General features: G+C 39.1%; 1 protein-coding gene across 2 annotated transcripts in view; it reads left to right on the top strand.

Annotated features, from left to right (window-relative positions):
* ICA1 (islet cell autoantigen 1) overlaps positions 1 to 22103 on the top strand; it is a 92900-nt gene that overhangs the window by 47401 nt on the left and 23396 nt on the right. For both annotated transcript variants that reach the window (XM_034760525.1, XM_034760524.1), the window contains exons 7-8: positions 16193 to 16318; positions 16507 to 16605. In XM_034760525.1, coding sequence (XP_034616416.1) covers positions 16193 to 16318; positions 16507 to 16605 — 225 coding nt within the window. The remainder of the gene's footprint in view (positions 1 to 16192; positions 16319 to 16506; positions 16606 to 22103) is intronic.

Raw genomic sequence — 22103 nt, 5'->3', positions numbered from 1 at the left:
CGCATCCAGCCCTTCAGACATTTTAATCTGGTTCTCGAGCTCCCGCCAGGGAGTGGGGTCTGGGAATTGTCCCGCTCCAGTGCTCCAGCCGGGAAGCAGTGTTGGGGGCTTGACCTGCTCTGCGCGTGCCGTGGCTCCACACGGCTCCCGGAAGCAGCAGCATGTCCCCCCTCCGGCTCCGCACGCTGCCCCCGACCCAAGAGCTGCCCCCGCAGCTCCCATTGGCCAGGAACCACAGCCAATGGGAGCCGCAGGGGTGGTGCCTGCGGACAGGGCAGCGAGCAGAGCTGCCTGTCTGCGCCTCCACATAGGAGATGGAGGGGGGACATGCTGCTTTTGGGAGCTGCTTGAGGTAAGCGCTGCCTGGAGCCTGCACCCCTGACCCCCTTCCCACGCCCCGACCAACCCCTGATCCCCCTCCTGCCCTCCAAACCCCTCGGTCCCAGCCTGGAGCACCCTCCTGCACCCCCAACCCCACATCCCCACCCCAGATTCTGCACCCCCAGCTGGAGCCCTCACCCCAACCCCAGTTTCGTGAGCATTCACGGCCCACCATACAATTTCCATACCCCTGGCCTAGAGAGCATTTCTGTTTCTGTTCAGATGTACCTTTCTAATAGGCATGTGTGAGTATTCATCATATTAGGAGCAGCAGTGACCTCTAGATTTGAGGTTGCATAACAGTTTCCGTTCTAAATCCCTACCCTCAGTTGCACAGACCTTTTTGCAACTTTTACCTTTGAAGGTCAAATTTTGCAGTCTTAGTATCTGCATGAGGATGTTTTTTATTAGTTTGAGAAAATGGTTCATCCTTTTTTGTGTTTGTGGAGAGTGAATAAATATTATTTTTCTATATATAAAAAAAATGGTGTGCCTCTTTGGATCAGCACAAGGTAGAAAACTGAAATTTAGTATGGAGAAGACCATCATTTACAATAAATGCTTTTAACTGTTGCAGTGAAGTTTCATTTGGATTTGACAGACTTGTGCTCTTGGGAAATTTGTTTGCTGTGCATGTGCAGTACATTCTGCACAGCATTTTCTCTATGCTCATAAAGGGTGTACGTAAGGAAGGCTGCATTGCACATATTAGTATGTGGCTAACTTATTTGCATAGCGGAAAGCATGCTGAAAGTGCAAAAGGACTAGTACGAAGAGGACTGCTGTACAATTTATAAGGTTAAGGTTCATTTGAGCCAAATCAGAGATCAAAGAGAACCCAGGTCTTTAACTCGAGTGAGTTATTCAGAATCTGAAAGTTATGGGAAACGGAAACCAAGAGTTTGAATGCATTGTTAACAGTATTTAATCATGGAGTATAATAGGGCACAATCAGCTTGCCCCTAGAATACAGCTGTGACAAATAAGATTGTTCTTTACACACATCCGTACTGAACAATAGCAAATTTGTAAGCTATTGCTTTTTGACAAGGAATTTTGCCACTTCTGAGGATTATATAAGTATGTAAAATACATTTACGGGTAAATTTGGTTTACCTCAGAATAGTAGGTCAAGTTAAGTGTTGAAGGTATTGGAAAACTTTAAGGATCGTTATGAAACACTTTGTTTTGAAAATATAAAAAAAAAATCTATTCAGCAGAAGTGCTGGAATCTCCAAAGACCTGGTATGCTTGTAACCCCTCTCTTGCAACTGGATCTACCTGGGTGTACTGCACCCATGGAGAGGCCCCTTGAATTCTGTGCGTGTGTATGTATATATGTAGATTTCTGTTATCTGTGTCTTGCAAGTCATTTTTGTAAAAATTACAAAAAATTTAAAACATAAGCAACAATTAGGACTATATCTAATGGGAACTATTGCAAGAATGATGTAGTATTGATAACCAGGATGGGTAGATAACTTGGACAAGGATTCAATTTGCTGAGGAATTAAATTGGCAAGGAGGAAAGTGTTGGTTTTTGTGAATAGAAAATTCCTAAGATGGCTCCATTGAGAAGCCTCATTCCCTGAACACCATAAAATGTTTTAGCCTGTGTTCTAACACCTTAAAGTCGATGGACCTACTCTGATTTAAAATGTCAGCACTACTCTTGCAGACCCACATTTTTAGCAGAGTACCTCCTTCCTTTTTAAAAACGAGCTGTTCATTTTGACATGTAAGTATCTTTCCAGTACAGCTATGTAGATAATGGACCTGTTCATCTGGCTTTCGAGCATCATAGGTAAAAGTTTCATTCCCCAATCCACCTTGTTGGGACTTCTACAATAAGAGAGAAGGTGCACCTCCTCTGTAAGGGGAAAGGAAAGGAAAAGGTGTGCAACACCGCAGAAAGTGGAGCCAGGTGAGGGAGCATAAGAACGGCCATACTGGCTCAGACCAAAGGTCTGTCTAGCCCAGTATCCTGTCTTCCGACAGTGGCCAATGCCAGGTGCCCCAGAGGGAATCAACAGAACGGGTAATCATCAAGTGATCCACCCCTTGTTGCCAATTCGCAGCTTCTGGCAAGAATGCGACATGGGGCGGGGGAGAGGACAGGGGACAGACAAGAACTAAGTGGAGAGAGAGAGATGCTGTATTAATTTTTCAGATGGATGTATCTTGATATGCTGTATCAAGAAGAGATACAGGAAAAGGAGAACAAAAATAAAAATGGAGGGGGGAAATAAATGAATAGAGCAAGAGAAGACAAAAGCAGCTTTTAGGTTACTTAACTTTATTCCTCCCTACACTTCACTGTGTTCTTCAGGAAGATGTTCCCCTATAATATGAGAGTGACAGATGGTTCTAGTCAGACAATTCAATTTTTTGCTTTGAGTTGGGTATGTAACTAGATTAACAGGACTAGTTTTTAAAAAATGTACGGCAGGTAACTGATTCCCTTTTCTCCCTCTTCCATTTCAAGCCCTGAATACTTAAATCTTACAGATTAGTATTCGTGCAGGGCTCTTCTGTGTAAACCTGATCCTCTTTGATCAAACTGAGAAGGTCTGTGAATGCTGCAGAAAATAGTTTGATCCTTAAGGACACGAATTGTCTAGTTGTATAGCAACATGTGTGGTCAACCCATGGCTTTGAAGGGATGTTTGCAGCATTGCCTCTTTGAAGAATTAGATGTGGAGATGGATTCTTTCTAGGGTTTTGGCAGCCCTTTTTCCTATACCTCAACCACTGTACTCAATAGATTTGCATTTGGGAGTAAGAAATGTTGTGCACAATCATTTCTGTGTTGGTTTTTCAAATTCATGATAACGCTGAGATAGGCATTTCTGAATAATTCATTTTTAAATAGAGAGGTCAGATGTCCATGCACAGAACTGTGCCCACATTGTCACTTTAGGTATTTACCCATCCAAGCACACAGTTGTCATCACGTGCTCCAGTGTGGATCTGCAGATGTGTGCTCATCTTTGTTCTGAAACCTTGGACTCTTAATGTATAAATTTGATCCACAACATTCAAATAAAGCTGTCATTGAATTGAATATTTTCCTATTATTTGCAATGTATATGTTCTGCTTAAAAATTACAGATTTAATCCATGGAAGCTTTGACACTTTTAGAAATTTCCAAGTTTTTCTCCTGAGTTTCACCCAAACCATGTTGCTGCTAATAGATAGAACTGGTAGTGCTGCCAGTTGTTGTTGTTGCCTAACACTTCCCGATATGACTGTTTTCAATTGCTTATAAATTTGCCAAATGTTAAATGTCTGAGCTGAAATTTGCCACGCTGGGTGTCTCTAGGTGGAATTTTTTTATTTTATTTATTTTTTTGAAACAGAAGATTGCACAGAATTTCACAAACACAAATAATTTACAATGTATATTCAGTGATTTGGCAAAAGTTCATTTTTTATAGAATAAATACACCAAACTTAGGAAAAATCCACCATTTTGTATTTTGTTAATGCATGCCGAATGTCTAGGAAAACTTTAAATTGTGTGTGTGTGTGTGTGTGTGTGTGTGTCTGTGTGTGTGTGTAAAATGTATGTCAATGTATGTATCGTGTGTGTCAGATATAACATAATACAGTAACATTTCTAAATATTTTGGTATATAAGGATCTCTTGTTCCTTGTCACTCGAATGAGTTTGTATAAATGCAGTTATATAAATCCTATTTGTACGGGTAAGTAGCTGGACCATACAAAATCTCAACCTTGCAACAATTTTTTTCCTTGATCTTTCAGAACAAAAACTATCATAACATTAAATATCTGTGCAGAGTCAGCTCTACCACTTGATTTAATGCGGTAACTGGTAACAATAATAGGCTGTTGTCTTCTGTATGGAGCTGTGGACAAGACCCTTGCCGCTGCTATAGTATTTTTGTTTGTTTTTTCTTTAAAGGTTTATGAATTGGCCAGATTTGGGCAAATCAGCAAAGGCACATCTGTGACACCTTGACCGCTAGCCAAATTTCAAGTCTATGCTTAAAGCATGGTGGTGATCAATGAAACAGTTGTAAAAAATTTTTTTAACATGGGCAGAGCAACATATTTTCCCTTAATCTCATTTAGGTATTGGGGTTGTGCAGTAAAGAACGCTGTTGTCTGTATGATCCCTGCCTCGTTTGTTGCTGAATTTGGAAGGTGTGTAGTGATTGAGGCAGGGGATTTCAGGGAGAAGAATGGTGATTACTTTAATGCCATCCCAGAGAACTGGATTCTGTTGCCATCTCTGGCATGACATTCCTATGTAATGCTGGGCAAGTCACCTAAGTCAACCTTTTCAGAGATGATCGCTAATTGTATGTTCCTCATTTTCTGGGTGCCAACTGAGAGACACCTGGATTTGCAGACATTTTGAATGCTCACAACTGCAACTGAAATTGGTTGGAGCTGTGCTTTGAACATACAAAGTGCTACAAAAATGGGAAGTACTCTTGAAAATAAGGACCCTAGCTGTTTCAATTTGGGCACCCCCAAATTAGTGGGCACTTCTGACAATTTTGGCCATAATTTTTCTGTGCCTAAGACCTCCTGTGGTAAAATGGGGTTATAAACCCCTTCCTCTCACAGGAGTGCTGTGGAGATAAATTTGTTAATGTTTATGAAGTGCACAGATGTTATGGTGAGAGCACCCTAGAAATGCCCATGAGGAAATCAGTAATTTTGTATGCAATGCAGAATTTGGATGGTATCCATTAATTAAGGCCCAGGGCATTGTGTTGAATGAGGAGGATAAAGAGAAATATTGAATAACTAAATACCCATTCACTGAATTAGGCAAGAGTCCTGTGGGGGGAAAAAGAAGTGAGCATTTAATTACAGTATAATAATTCATACGCACAAGGGTTGGGAGAGGTGAATTAAAGTTCCATGGGCAACTTTAATGGCATTTCTTAACTTTTGAGTCATGGATTTTGCAGCCATAAAATTACATTGATTTAAAAAAAAAAAAAAAAAAAACCCACGATGTTAAAAGAATGTAAAAGAGATGACACTAACTTGTACCTGGAGTTATAGATCCAGAACTGCAGCTTCTGAAATGTTGTTAATAGTTATGTGCCACAGCCACCACGCCAACATGCAGGGAGCGTATAGAGGAAGGGACAATCGCTCATTCCCCTCCAGGCTTGCTTGTCTTCTCTTCTCATTGGTGGTGTATTTTATGCTGCTCCTTGTAATCAGGGTTTTACAACCCCTTTCACCTGGTCCTAGAGAGAGAGAGACAATAGAATTCCTTTATTTGCAGGTCACACTGCAGCGGCTTCCTACATTCACTGTTCCGTAGCTTGGCCAGCCAGTTAGAATTGCTTGTGCTGACCCTGAGGATCAGTTCCTTCTTCCAGGGAAAGGAGCCTCTACAGGGCCGGGTCCGTAGTTGTTCCCTTGTACACAGAAGACCCATAGAAGTAAGCAGACCAACTAATTGGCTAAAAGCTTGTAGTATGCCAATGGGTTTTTCCAAGATGTGCTTCCTGCTCAGCGGATCTTAAGGGTGAAATAGGACATTGAGCTCTCCATGCGTCCCTCCTTACAGAAGAACAAATAATAAGAGAGTGCCACCCAATCAATCACCTTTAAAGAGCCTGCCACCTATATCATTGAAAGAACCCGGCTAGTAGCTTTGGAGGTTTTATGGAGCAATGAAACTAGGACAAAGAGCTGTGGTCATTGGAGAAAGGACAGGACACTTGAAAAGATAGGAGTGCCTGAGCAAGCGACACGGGTGAACTTTTTTCAGCTGCCCTCAGCATCGCAGTCAAACTCCTGACTGTTTATATGAACTGAACTTGTATATGTTATATAATGTGAAATAGACCTCTTTATTAATACAAGCCAACTTCAAATTCAGTAGTCTGTAAAAATAAAAAAAAAATCAGTGCAAAAATGTCTTTTGCCTCTTCCACTTCAGCACTAATTAAATGACTGATAAGTAATGAATTTCTTATTGCTAACAGCAACAGCATATATTCCTGAGCATAGGGAGGTCCAGTAGAATGAATTTAATCTATATTATATATCTGTTCTTTTAATACAGAGGAATATGTTAGTCCTTCCATTGCTACTTTGATAGGTTCATTAAAAATCTTTTTAAAGAGATAAAATATGAAATGTATGAAATGGAATTTGAAGGGAAACAGCAAATGTTAGAGTAGTGGAGGTATATCACAGACAAGCCATTCCTTTTCTGATTTCACTGTGTGGTGTATGTCTGGCAGATCTAGGCTAATTGCCTTTTACAACTCAATTTTTGTTCCACCCATCATTGAAAATGGGTTTGAGCAATTGTATGTTGGATGGGAAGGAGAACATGCGGGCTAGCACTAATGCTGTATCCTTGCTGGAGTCAGAGAATTGTTCACATCTGCCGATTGTCTGTGGTTATGAAATAAACAGTTATGATCATCACTTAATCATAATTATACTGAAGTTACATCTCTTCTGAGCCAAGAACCTCAAGCTAGTAAAATTTTACAAGCTTAGCACATGATTCTATATAAACTTGACAAGAGGAGCAAATTTATTTTTCCCTGTAAACAAAATCCACAAAGATGTTGACACAACATGGCATGTGTCCATGATGCTAAGAGTTTTGTACTGCCAGGTCTGTACAAAGTCTTAAAAAAAAAAAAAAAAAAAAAAAAAAAAAAAAGTGTAATCATCTTCTCCCAGGACTTAAAAAATAAGCAGTGTCTGAACTCAAAAAATGCTCACTAGCATCTTTGCTTCCAATATTATATTACCATTTTAAAAATACAGATAGATAGCACTGCTAGCACAGCACTTCGTAATTTAACACAAACGTCCTTCCTTGCCCCAAATATCTTAACAGGATAAATAAAAATAAAACAAGATATAGGAGGAGGGATGGGGGGGGGTAGCTCAGTGGTTTGAGCATTGGCGTGCTAAACCCAGGATTGTGAGTTCAATCCTTGAGGGGGCCACTTAGGGATCTGGGGCAAAAATCAGTACTTGGTCTTGCTTGTGAAGGCAGGGGGCTGGACTCAATTACCTTTCTAGGAGATAGGATAGGATTGCTAGAAGAGGTGGGTTTGAAGATACAAGACGGTACCTAGCCAAGAGGACAGGAAGCCTGTTTCAGGTGTTGGTACAACATGGTACAAGGCAAAAGGTTATTGGATGAAAGGATTGGGAAGGCTGTTAGGAAAGGAGAAGACTGAAGGAGAAAATGAAAGCAAATGGAGGGGTGGGGGTAGCTGTGTAGGGTGTTGTAAGTGAAGATGAGGCACCTGTCTATATTAGGAAAAGATAGTAAGATGGTGGAGGTATCAAGCAGGAGGGGGATGTGATTGGAGTTGTGTGAGAGGAAGATGGCTTTGGTGACTGGCAGCATTTTGGATAGCCTGAAGGAAAGAGAGAGAGAGAGGCCAGAAGGAAGAGGTTACAGTAATTATTGGGGGGAGAATTCAGGCGTGGACAGAATTTTAGTAGTGGGGACAGTGAAGAAAGACCAAAGTTTGGAGAAATTAATGTCATGGTCCGGTATGTTGAGAGTACTGAAGGAAGTGAAGAAAATTCACCATTTCCCCCTCCAGATAGTGGCTGCTAGACACAGCTCTGAAATAGATGGGGGTTGCTATCTCAATTTTTGGGAAGGAACATAGAGCTCATATCATACTGCTCAGCAGAGAGCCTGCCTCAGTTGTAGGCAGCTGGAAGGGAGCCTGCAGCACCAAGCTAATACAATTTGAGGCAATCCAGACAACACCCCACTTCTCATGTTGTTGTCCTTGGAGAGGGTGCAAAAAACAACCACAAAAATTAATTGAGGGCTGCAGAAAATGACTTCTAGTGAGAGTCTTATAGAGCTCAATCTGGTTATTTTATCAATAAGATTGAGAAGTGACTGGTTTACAGTGTAGAAGTACCTTCAGAGGGAGAAAATATCAGGTATTAAAGGGCTTTTTAATCTAGCAAGGAAGGTGTATCAAGAGCCAATGTTTGGAAGCCAGACAAATGCACATCAGAAGTAAGGTGGTGAGGGTGATTAACTAATGGAACAAACTACCAAGGGAAGTGGTAGATTCTCCACTGATTGGTGTTTATAAAAAATAACAAGCAAGCTGGATGCCTTTCTGGAAAGTATGCTTTAGTCAGACAGAAGTTATTGGCTCAATACCAAGGTACCTGGGAGAAATTTAATGGCCAGTGTTATACAGAAGGTCAGACTAGATGATCTAATGGTCCTTTCTGGCCTTAGATTGTAAGAATCTTTCCAACACACTGCTTTCACCTGGAGACCCCATTGCTAGAGAGGTTTCACAGACCCCAAATACCATGGCAGGACATGGTGGACACCGGGTTGAAGAACTATGAACAGCTGATAATCAGTGGGAAAAATCACAGACAGATTTTAAGCCCAAGTGGTGGTCACATTTTCAAGGACAGCTCTGTAATGAAAACAAAGCTAGAAATCTACTAATTAAATGAAAGCTGAGATAATCTTGCTCTTTATAAATTTCCCAGTAGTGAGTAGAAGGGGTGGGAAGGGAATGTCTTTAGGCTTCATGGACCCCAAAGACTCAAGTCATCACAGGTCCATTTGTCTCATCTCCTTTAATATGTGAGGTATTTCAGGCACACTTTGGAGGGAGGGGTTCTATTAAAGAATACCAGAGCTGTTTACTACTAATAAAAATAAAACAAGCAGGTCTACAAATACTTGTATGGAGTTCTTCAAGATTATGGTTCTTCTATGCACATTTTAATAAGAGCCTAATTGAAAGTCCACTGAAGTCTATGGGAGTCTTTCCGTTGACTTGAGTAGGCTTTGAATCAGGCACTAAGTGACAAAAAAAAAAAAATGGTATAAATGGTCATAGCTCATTTAAAGGGAATGAAGTTATAACAATTTAAACTAGCATAAAATCTGCCCTAATAGGCTTAATATGCCATTGATTTTTAGGCAGAACTCAAAAGTGGTGATTCCTGGGTTTCAGAAGTCTGTTACCTATAAACACTTTGATCTTTTTAGTAAAGTGTTTTTTTTAATAGACAAATACACAAATAAAGTATATAGTAACTTCTGTTTCACTTTGCTTAGTATCCTAAAACTACAATACTATTTTAAAAGATGAATAAGAACTATTAATGTCATTAATTTAAAAAAAAAAAAAAAAAATTTTTTGTATTTTAAAACTTAACCCAACACAAACATATTATTGTTTCTCTACTAGTTGTTCTACTTTGCTATCCAGGTGGATAGGGTTTTTAAAGACCTACTTACTAATAGATTTCAAAAACAGAGCTCTTTCACCCACCCTTAAAAGCATTTCAAGTTGTTCTGTTCTATTTTGGTAAATTACACTATAATTATAAAAATACATGTTTTAGATTCTCAGTCATGTACCCTTACAAAGAGATCAAGTTCCTTTATATATTGCTTCCTAACAATTCGGGGCTCTTCATTTTAATTTTAATTTATCATTTATGTAGTGCCAACGGACAACATGGCTTTTACTTCTGTCTGTAAAGCTTTAGTAAAGTATGATCAGTTTTCAAATGAAAAAATAATTTAAAACCCTATTGTTCTCTAGCACCTTGTGTACTGTAGAAGAGAGAGAGAGATTGATGGAACAAAACCAAGAAGCTTTCTTTTGTTCCTGGTAATATCATGGTCCTTAGAAACTGCATTATACTATCTTTCATGTGCTATGTGCTAGTTCAGGACTACTCATTCTCATGTCCGAACGTAGTGTCCACATGAAATTTAATCCACCCATCCCTTCCTTGCATGGTGCGCACACACACTTCCTTATGTTTTTGGCTTCTCTATTACCATTCAGATGGGGGAAGACGATGTTATGACCTTTCCCATGAAAACTAGTGCACATAATGTGCAAAAACCCTGGAGTGTTAAGTAGATTTAGGGCCCCAGTCCTGCCTGCATTGAAGTTGGGGTGAGTTTTACAATAATAAATTCTTTATTAAGATATATTATACCTTATACATTACTAAAAAACTACTAGCTACCATAATGCATACTCAGTAACAGTGCTGTAGTTTGAAGTTCCTCAGGATTTATATTAGACTGGTAGTTATTAAGGAGGTTATGTCTAGAGTGTTTTCAGTTTGATGTAGGCCCAATCCTTCAAACGCTTACACATGTACTTAAATTAGTAATCCTTGGGGCAGAACTTTAATTTAGTAATGTTTGGTTCCTAGGACAATGGGACCCAACCTGGTTGAGGCCTTCAGTAACTACCATAATATAAATGTTAAATAGTAGTAATAACGAGCATTACTGTTGAAATTCAATGGGAATAGTCACATATTAAAATTAAAAATGTGAATTACTGTCACAGGCTATTGTTTTTATGCATGAATTAGAATTAAGTTTCATTTACGCCTCTCATTTTGATAAAGGTGGATGGAAAAAATCTTGTTCTTGAATAAATAATGTCATTTGTGCGACGGAAACTAGCTACAAGACTGAATTTAACCTTATACCAGCTGAAATACAATGAGATCGTGGAAACATCTAAAATTAGAGACAGTGCAAATGACAGAGTTCAGAACATATGGTTGTTGGGAAGTGGGGGGATTAAAATGGTAGTATAACTTTTTACATGTTTGTTTTCTTTAAAATGACTCAGTCACAGTATACGGTATAAGCATAGTTAGATATTATATCAAAATCATGGGAATTTAATTTATGAACAGAGTTGGCCATCAGCTCACAAAATTTTTTATTTCAATTACGTTAAGAGAAATACAGCACTCAGGCGACCAGGGAGAGAAACTTTTCCCAATCATTTGTTCATGAGCAGTTAAGATTTCAGACCGGTTGTCTGACAGGAAAATGTGATTGTTCCAATTTCCAAGGTCTCATCTGGTTCTCAAGTAAATCAAACTGAAATGCTGTTGCTGCTATGATGATTCAAATTAAATAGCACTTCTTTACATTCTGCTCATTCTGTTATGGATTGTGTGACATTGTTTCTCAGTTTTCTATAATTTATTGTGTCTCTGACACCTTTGCTTTATCTGGTAGTTTTAGTTTTATTGCTGCTTTAATACAAATTAAAATGCTACAACCTCCCGTGAGAACTTGGATTGATTGAGTAGGAAAATGTTATAGTTCAAATTCAAATAAAAAAATCTAATATTTAAGACCGATGGTAATATAAGTATAAAGTAGTGTATTCCAAATCTGTATTTTATAGGTTTCAGTGCAAGACTGTTAGAAGTAATACGTACATTCACTGTAGTAATATATCTGAATGTCGGGAATGGAAAATGATTTTTTTGTTCAGTGCTTGGCACTTTAGTAACTAAAAGACAAGGCAGTCAGAAGTTTTACAGATGGTGTTGGTGACATTGCCGGATTTGCTTGTATAGCAACCAGTTCTAATCTATGCTATGAAACTAAGCAACTGCTGACCACTACATGCTGGGTACCTGCCTCTTTCACTGGGAAATGTTCAAGGCGTATTTGGATTAGTGTAATTTACTTATGTAGTCAATAGAATCCTTTGACCCCTATCAGAATTCTTAAAAATCTCATCAGGGCCACAATCTTCAATACATTCATGTGCTGAACTTTCAAGACATGAGCAAAGTTAAACATATGCAGGGCTGCCTGGGGTGGGGAGCAAATAGGGCAATTTACCCCAGGCCCCGGGCCCTGCAGAGGCCCCCACGAGAATATAGTATTCTATAGTATTGCAACTTTTTTTTTATGGAAGGGGCCCCCGAAATTGCTTTGCCCCAGGCCCCCTGAATCCTCTGGGTGGCCCTGAACATGTGTGTAAGAGTTTGCAGGATAAGGGCCATGATGAAATGCGGTCATCAAAGTCATGGTGTATAGAGTAATTGCAGGGGAGGGAGATGATTAGGGTGTATTACATGAGCCCTTTATTTGAGAAGAGAACGCACGGTTCTGTCAGTGCCTAATGAATTATGAGGTATTAAGTAGATCAGGGGTTCTCAAACTTCATTGCACTGAGACCCCCTTCTGACAACAAAAATTACTACATGACCCCGGGAGGAGTGGCCAAAGCCTGAACCCATCCAAGCCCCAATGCCCCGGGTGGGAGGGGGGCCCAAAACTGAAGTCCAAGACCTGTCACCCTGGGTGGGGAACCTGTAGCCTGAGCTCTGCCGCCCAGGGCTGAAGTTGAAGCCCGAGCCCCACCGTCCGGGGCTGAAGCCCTTGGGCTTCAGTCCCATGCAGTGGGGCTCAGGTTTCAGCTTCAGCCCCAGACGGTGGGACTCAGGCTTTGGCCTCGGGCCCCAGCAAGTCTAACGCCAGCTCTGGCGACCCCATTGAAACGGGAACCCACAGTTTGAGAACTGCTGAAGTAGATTATGATTAAGTGTTAGTTTTATTATTAATTCCTAAAGCCACAAATATTCTTAAAAGATGTTTAATGTAATTCGGATTGTAAATGCATGTATAGACAAACAAAAATAAGCAAAGACTCAAGCTGGTGTACTAGGCTGCATTCTCTCCTGAATATCCTGTACTGCTGTTGCAGAAAAAGAAGTCCCATTACTGACCAAACCTCCGGTAACTCAAAATACTAGATGAAATCAACTATTTAATAATTCTCAGTGGTGTCTTGTCTTCCTTGTTTGGCAGGAAAAGTGTATGGCATTTGGTAACACAGCAGTACATTAAGTATTTTAATAATCAGTATTGACACACAAAACATATGGTCTTGAATTACACATTGGGTCAAGTGGATGAAGTATTAGTCATCTTTGTTTTCTCTTTTGGAAGCTAAAAGATTTATAATCATAGATTCAGTTAGGATATAGGTATATAGTTTGACATGTACTATGTTACAGAGACTCTTTAGAGGATGTATCCTGAAACAGGCCCCTAGGTTACAAAGAACATACAATGGTTTAATCAGATACCACTAAAAGGAAAAAAGCACACTTTCTGTGGTAATTTTCTAACCTTTCCTTCAGTTGGGAAAGTATTATTTTTAATAAATTGGAAACCTCACGTACATCCTAATTCCAGTCTGTTATATAAAACCCTTGTGCAGATTTACAATTTTGGAAATTAATAATTATGCATGCTGTCAGCAGGAATTATTCCTGTGGTCTGCCTTGTGTGTGACAGAATATTCAGAAATGAACATTCTTTGCACACTTGGGATATCACTATGCCAGGTCATAGTGGCATTCATTGTTTTCTTGCAAAACACAGGATCACAGCATATGGACTAGAGACCAGATTCTGATCTCAGTTGCACCAGTGTAAATTCAGAGTAACTCGTGTAACCCCATTGACATCAGTGGAGCTGTTCTGGATATAGAAGAGTGTAACTGAAACCAGAATTTGGTCCTAAGTCTCCAGTATATTTCCCAGAACCCCAGCACCTTTCCCATTCAAGTACCTTCATATAGCATTGCTTGGTAGCAAAAGCTATAGATAATCTATGTTTAGGCTTCCTTCTTTCGTGTACTTATAACTTCTTCCAAAATTCTTCTTTTAAGGTTGCATTTTTAAGTGCTTGTCTCAGTTGCTCTCTCTGTGTGTCTGTGGTGGGGGAGGGGAAATGGGAGAGTGAATTTTGAACAAAATGTACGCATTTATATTAAGTTATGTGATGACGGGAAAATTTATTTGTGTTATAGTTAAGTTTTTTTTTGTTTTTTGTTTTTTGTTTTTTTTAAGAAATTTTTGCGCACACACAGGCTTCAGTAGCCGAGCCTTAGAACTGGCCTTTTGAAGAAGCTTATCTTCACTGTTGTCGAATTTCTAGACTAATTCGGAATAAAATAATATACATTGGAACAAGTGGTATGAAGTTTCCTCCAAATACAGGGCTGCAGTACTATTTGTTGTAATATGGAATAAGTTAATACATAATATCAATATTCATTATGTGGGTGTGATTTTTTTTTTTAAATTAATTTATTTCATTTATTTTTGCCTGCCATTTCACTGTGGAGTTTTTGTTAGGTAAACTTTTTGATTTGTAACTATGGTGGTATACAGGGAAATCAACAGAGAGGTACGTGTGTGCAATATTTCTCCATTTCCTTAAAAGAAATCTGAGGAATTACATACAAAGATTTCCATCGATGTAATACTAAGGCAGACTTGCAGAACTGTCATGAAAATGAAACTCTCTGGTCAGGGATGCCATGAGCTGAAATTTGAGTGCACCTGTGCACCAAGTCATAACACCACTCACTCAAATTTGGCCGACTGCCCCCCTGTCAGGACAGATAAGTGGCCAGGCCAAATTTGAGTGGTGGTGTGGCCCCGTATGCCTGCTTCTCCTCTTCCCTCTCGCCCTCCCACCTTTGCAGTTCTTCCTACAGCCATGGGCACCGGCCACCCCCAGACCCTTGGTACCAGGAACCCCCAGTCTCCAGGAGGGTACAAGGTTTGATCCAGGCTTTAGCACATCCTGGGGGAGCAGAGTTGCAGGAGGGTGGGGTCTGGGGCTCCTAGAACTACCTGGCCCCTGCTGGGTACGGTGCTCTTCAGCCTGATCACCTCTGTGGGTGAGAGCTCAGGGCTGGGTATGAGGTGGGGAGAGTTTGGAGTTGTGTGCAGGGCAATGTAGGGGAAAGAGCAAGGTGTGGGGTGGGAATAGCTTGGTGCTGGGTGCAGGGCTGGTGTGGGGCAGCAGGAAGGGACTGTAGAGCTGGCTGCAGGGTGGAGATTATGAGTCTGAGTGTAGAGGCAGTGGGGGAGGGGAGGAAGAGTTTGTGGGATGGAGAGCTTGGGGCTGGGTGCAGGGCAGAGGAGGGAAAACTCTGGGCCCCCTCCCTTAGGGAAAATTCTGGTTACGCTCCAACCCTATTCACAAAACATCCGGATCAGCCTTTTACTCTGTTAGCTGCTGCTACTGCTAAGAGAACCAATACTTCACTGGCCTTCAAAACAAAAATTACTTGTTTAACAGGCAAAATTGTGGGCTAATTCTGGAGAGTGGGTATGCAAAGGTTAATGTGAGCAGAAAACACAGTCCCGTGAAATTCTATATGCTTGTTTACCTAGGATAAGAAGCTTCTGGTGTTTTTATTAAAAGTATGAAAAAAACCTACCTACCTATTATAAAGAAAGCTTTGAATAGAGAACTTTTGTAATAGAATTAAACTGTTAAATTGTAACATCTACCATAGTCAGATATGAGCAACAATAGCCAGATGATGACTGTATAGTTTCATTCACATTGATTATAAAGAGCTTTATGCATATTACAGCACATTTTTGACTGTGTCTAAAAAAGATGCATACATATATAACTATATATATTTAACGCTAGACACGCAATAAATACTCTTGTTATAATGCATAATAAGGTGCATTCAGTTCCAAATAAGTTGATTATCCTTAAAGCTTTTGAATGTGTTCCTACAAACTGTTATAAAAATAAGGACACTGTATATTGAACACATTATAAATAATAAATATTTAACATGCATTTTATGTAGTGTGTGTGTCAATATTAAAACATAACATCTTCAGTGAATGAATATAATTACTTATAGTAACTAAAAAGGACAAGAGAAAAATAAGACCATATGCTATCATGAATCAATCTGGGAGTTTTGTGCAACATTCGACAGCACAATAGGGGCCTTATATAGGTTTTTAACTAGTCCTGTTATGTTTACCTAATTTTCTGAAAAGATTATATACGTTTGCTGCACTGTTTTTCAGGATGGTTTTTTTTATAAGCTGCTAGGCTAGGTAGATGGAAGCAGAAAAAGTTTAAATAATTAAAAACCAGCTGCTCCAAACTCCCTCATCTCCTGTTTGTGATAAATGACTCTTTGTATTTGAAGGTTCAAGCACAAGTACGTCATGCAAAACTAAATTTTGACAAATTGAAGACTGATGTGTGTCAGAAAGTGGATCTTCTTGGAGCGAGTAGATGTAACCTCCTGTCTCATGTTTTAACAACATATCAGGTATTCAAAGAACACTTTAACCTCAAAGGAAATATTTGCTGTAAGCTGTAAAATCTGTTTTTCATATTACGGTAATATGACAATATGCTGATAAGTATAAGAATATCAAAATCGCTTGGGGGAATGAAAGTTAGCATTAATACTGATTATTAAACTAATATTGTATTGAAATATTACTTTCTTTATAGACAACGCTGCTTCATTTTTGGGAAAAAACCTCACACACCATGGCAGCTATCCATGAAAGTTTCAAAGGTTATCAGCCATACGAATTCACTATGTTAAAGGTAAGGAACATACAGGTGTATTCTTTTATGTATCCATTGATCAAGTGATTTGGTAATAAATGAGAAAAGCAGTACACATTTTTTAGTTGCATGTTTATATCTAGGGGGTTTGTCATTGATTGCCAACGCGTGGTCATGGTGTGCAGTTTATCAAGTATCCTGGCATTTCCTTTTGATAAATGCGTAGTGGCCAGCATATGGCCCCATATCAACAAAGCATCCCTATTCAGGATGGCATTTAAGCACTTGTTTAAAGTTTAAGCACATGCTCAAGTATTATCTCAAATAGTGATGTGCCCCAAGTGCTGAATCAGGGCCAAAAAGAATAGCAGGCAAGCAGGACAAACTCTAGGTTTTACATTGTCCCCCACAATCCCACAAATTGTATGGCCACCATTTTGCTTTTTGCACTTGTTTTTATAAACAGCTCTTTAAAAATATCCCCTCATATTAAAAAGAACGTCTGCATCTATGTACCCACAAGGTGATTTTGGATGCTCAAGCTCTTTTTTTTTCTTCTCCTTTGCTTTGTTACAAATTCTGTGGTGGAATTTCAGGAGTGCAGTAGAACCTCTGAATCTGCCACACTTGGAACATAGGGCTGGACTCCTTTCTCAATGCTTATGTTAATGAGCTCTTCTGCCTCACTATAAAAATCACTGATCACTGCAATTTGGGGATTCACTAAAGAAACAGAATTTTTTTTGAAAAATCTGTCAACTGTTCAGTTTAAATTAGAGTAGTCTCTTGCCCCGTAGTCATTACACAGCAAAGAAGGCATGTAACCACCTGATCCCATTTGCACCAAATAAATAGGGATGGGGAGAAGATGGAAGTATTTCCGTCCAGGAGGCATTTGGGAAAGTGATAGGAGAGCTGCAACAAGCAGGAAAGGCAAGAATGAATGACTTGTGACAATATAATATTGATTGAGACAGCCTAGGTTTAAAACAATTCCAGGTCAGATCCTCAATTGTATGTGTCTCAAACGCAGAATAACCAGTTGGTCAACATTTCACTAGTCAGTCCTTGCAGCTGCACTATAGGCCCCAGAGCGGGGAGAGACTTGAGGTTAGAGCTTTATGGAGAGTTACCTCACAACCCCAAAGAGCCTATAGGGATTTATGGTCGCCAATCCTCCAGGATTGTCCTGGAGTCTCCAGGAATTAAAGATTAATCTTTAATGAAAATTGTCATGTGATGAAACCTCCAGGAATACATCCAACCAAAATTGGCAACCCTAGGTCTGCTGGTGCAACAGCTCAAAAAAATCTGATTTGCTAACTTCCACTGACCAAGGAACAGCAAAAATAAATCAAGGGCCCATTTCTGAGCCCGATTAAAGCATCATAAAGCTGCCATAATGCTAGCTTAACTAGCCGGAGGAGGAATCCATGAGTCCTCAGATACCATAAAGCTACCATAGTGGCTCCACCGCACCTCGTTCAGCCCCCGGTGCAGAAGACTGGGATCATGGCCAGCACAGCCCTATGTGATAAAGCAGTAGGCAGCGAGGCATATGTAATAGCCTTGAGGCTGCTGCAAGTTGCACACGGGATCAAGTTGATCCCCAGTTAGTCCCAGGATAGGGCAGGGCATAAAGCCGCCGTTGTTTCCCCTCACTCAGCTGCCTCAAGTGCAGCTCAGGCACATCCCAGATTTGGGGGCAAAGTTTCTGATTTGGATCCCCTATTTGGTAGCATGATTGCTAGAGTACTAGGGCAGCCTGGGCCTGATCACGCTACACCGAAGGTAGTTTACTAACTTCCTTTTCTCATGCTTTGAAGCGAACAAATATATTTGTTGTTGAATACTCAGACTTTTTTTCTGTTGGTATTATAGCGTGTCTTGAGATGAAAACCTTGTCTTTGCTTCTGGGACCTTGAAGTGAAAACATTCTCTAAGTTATATTTGCTCTTCTAACATAGTCTAAGAAAGTGAGATTCCTCTGCATGTATTATAAGTAACTAGCCAAATATTGTTCAGATCTCAATATATGGGATACATTTTAGATGTCATGCTGAGAGAGGACTTGGGCAGCCAACCTGCTTATTTCCATGCATAAAAGATCCCTGTGGTGGAGGATGTTAGATAGGCAATGCTATTCTGATTTTACTCCTCTTCTGTGATATATTTGATTATAATTAAAATTGGCTTTGGACTCAGTGACTCAAAGAAGTGTGATCTGTGTGTGTGTGTGTGTGTATGTATGTATGATGAAGTCTCTTAAAACAAACTACAGCCATAAAAATGAATGTGAATATTCCACAATGTAGCATATATAGCTCTTGCCTCATAATGAGAATCCTTATAATTTGTAGAGCTGGCCTCCCATGTTGAGAAAATATGGCTCCTTGTTTTTTGCTATGATATTTTACCATGCTGAGAACGTCATGCTGATCGCTGTTCTGGGATTTTCAGCATGGAACTACATGAAGGGTTAGTGGAAATGTTTAAGAAAATAACTAAATATTTGGAATAGAAGATTAGGCTAGTTGTCTTTTAATATCAGGAATTTCTTCCTTTTGGTAGTTATTACAATGACCACTTTCCATGGTACACCAAATTTTTTACTTAAAAAAAAAAAATTAATATGTTATGGTTTCCTACTTTAAACAATCTGTGTTACTAAACTAATTTTACAGTTGTGGATAATGAATAGATTTTAATTTAAATCTGTAGGTCATCATATTTCATTTATTCATTTCAAGTACATGAATATTACTGAATAGTAACAATCTAGCTTTTTTTAGAAAGCTGAGTGAATGGATGCTAGATTCATATCCCCATAATTTCAATAGATGGCTTCATGTTATGGCTATAGAAGACTTATCTTTCATACAAAGAATATTTCTAATATTTCAGTTTTTTCCTCTGTGCCTATATATCTTTAATGTACACGTGTAATTTTAATAAATTTAAATTTTATATTATGTTACAAATATACATACTGTGTATATAACTGTTTCACAACAAAATGTTGTGTGCACTCACGTGTGGGTTGTGACACAGTTAAGGCTACTATATGGCCAGATTAAAGCACAGGTACTATAGGCCTTAATGGCTATATATATGGCTAAGTCCTCAGCTCCTGGGGTCATGTGATTACATCAGAATCCAAGTTTTGTGGGTTTTTTTTTTTTTTTTTTTTTTAAGTTTTTAGCCTTCATAGCTGTGAAGATAGGCTTGAAAATATGAACTGAGTGTAACCAGTGTACCAATATCTTCCTGAGTCTGCAGAAAGCCTGAATCAGTAGCTCTGAGATGAATGAACTGCCCTGTGCATCTTGATGGGGTGTTAACCTCAAGACCCACTGCTCTTGAGGGCCACCACCACCATCACTCCAGAAGAGGACTGTGTGTAGCAGAAGCTGCTAATGGATAAAATTTTATCTGCTAAAGAAATGCAACTTCTCCGAGATGTATCCATCAGCAGCTGCATATAAAAACTTCTCTGTCAGCAATAACACGTGAAACTTTTTCCATTGTAAAATTAAATCTGACAGATAAGTGTAGCTGCTGATGGAGAGACTGTGTATGTAAGGCAGAAATTTTATCCAGTGAAGACTGCTTCTGTCAGCTATTCATTTGATGCATAAATTTTAGAATAATGATAAACAGCTAAAAATGACCATAAATCCTGTTGTTGTGTTTTTAAATCTACACATTGCATCACATCTACTCAAGATTAATCTCCGTGCCAATTTTTGTGTAGAAAAACAACAATCCTTTAAAAAAACACAAATTGATACTAACACTTTTAAGCTACAATTATATTTTGTGAAATTAAACTGGACAAGTGCTAATTAGAAAATTCAAAGGGAATAAAAACTAATAGTGTGTGCTATTTTGAGTTTGAAAGGCCACTTACATTTAGAAAGAACTAGGAATGTATACCCTGTAAACCAGTTTCCAAACACACACTGTGGAATTATGATCAAGAACCTCCATAATTTAAAATATATATGAGTATGAAGAATCACTGTAATTCTTAAATCTGGTGCTTGCTACTATGCCATCAAGTCACTTTTCTCATTTTGAAGCCCTGTCCTGAAAAACACATGGTGCTTAGTCCCATACACTTCACTGGGACTACTTGCATAAGTTAAATTAAACATAAATATTTGTAGGATCAGGGCCTTACTTTAGGACATTATTTGAAAACAAACATTGTTTTCTTAAATGTAACATTTTAGTTAAATATAGACTGTCATTGAAAAATTAGCAATATTATTGTACAGTGGAAATTATTATTTATGTTTGGAAGTTTTAATTAATATATTAATGAGTATTCATGTATTAGGCTTACCTTAGCAAAGAGCCTCTGAAATGCCTGTTGGGATTGTTTCTGGAAAGAAACATTGTCTTTGGAGATGCTTGCCAAGCTCTGTTAATGAAAAGCAACCCATTTGTTTTCTTTGCTTCAGGGTGTATTCTGAGAGTAGTGTAATTGTGCGATTGCAGCTGTATTTCCTGACTCTTAGTTTTATGCTTGATGAAAGATGATTATTAATATTTAAAGATTCCATGCATCCTGGAGAGATCTGTTTGCTACAGTATTATTCAAGGGAATGGGCTGATTGAGCGTGTAGAACGTTAAGGTTGCACTAACCTGAACAATTTTACTCTATAACAAATGTATAACAGAATACGCATCAGTTGCTTCTTTTTATGAATGAAGCTCATTTCTATATCTTTTAATTGTTTCTTTCTTGCCATAGTTATTTTAATATTTCATTAATTCCTGTTTGTGTTTTTTGGTAGTATAATTCCTAACTTCCTGCATTGCTCACAGGGGTCTGGAAGTAGTGTGGGTCCTGAACTGGGGAAACAGAAGACCTGGATTCCAAGCTCTGCCACTAACTCACATAACTTTTCTGTGTATCTGTAAAGTGGGGATGATGCTACTGACTGACTACTTAGAGCTCTTTGAGATCTCTGGCTGTAAAAGCACCGTATAGGGATTATTATATTCGGCTGTCTTTTTCTTACATATGTCATCCCTCCTGATTCCTATTTACTATCCCACATTTTACTCAGTGTTTAATTTATAATGAAAGAGGAGCCAGGGCTCGAGCAATTTTTTTACAATCGTAACTGATGCAGCAAGCCCACAGGTGCCGGGGTGATGAACTGCCAAGCCCAAAGGCGCTGATTTTACTCACTAGGTGGGATGGTGAAAATGGTGGTCCTAGCATATCATGTTACCCCCATGGGGCACTTCATTCTTTACATTCATCTGCACTAGGAATTTTTGTAGCCATTTTTCAGCACTGGTGCCATCAATCAGCTATAAAAAGCAGGTTGCAGACCTTTTTACAACTTTGCCATTGAAACCGTGTTGAGTTAGTGAACACAGAGGTAAAAATGCCGGTAGCCTGGCTTTGGTAAAGCTTACACCTTTTATAACACTGGTGTTGAAAAGTGTATAACAATTTCTTAGTGAGAAGGTCATTATTTTGGACAGTAGGACTGGGAGGGCATATTTTCTCTGGCCC

This window comes from Trachemys scripta, chromosome 2 (genome assembly GCF_013100865.1).
Source record: "Trachemys scripta elegans isolate TJP31775 chromosome 2, CAS_Tse_1.0, whole genome shotgun sequence".
Classification (NCBI taxonomy): domain Eukaryota; kingdom Metazoa; phylum Chordata; order Testudines; family Emydidae; genus Trachemys; species Trachemys scripta.
Note: the sequence above shows the minus strand (reverse complement) of the source record. Positions and strands in the feature narration are given on the sequence as shown.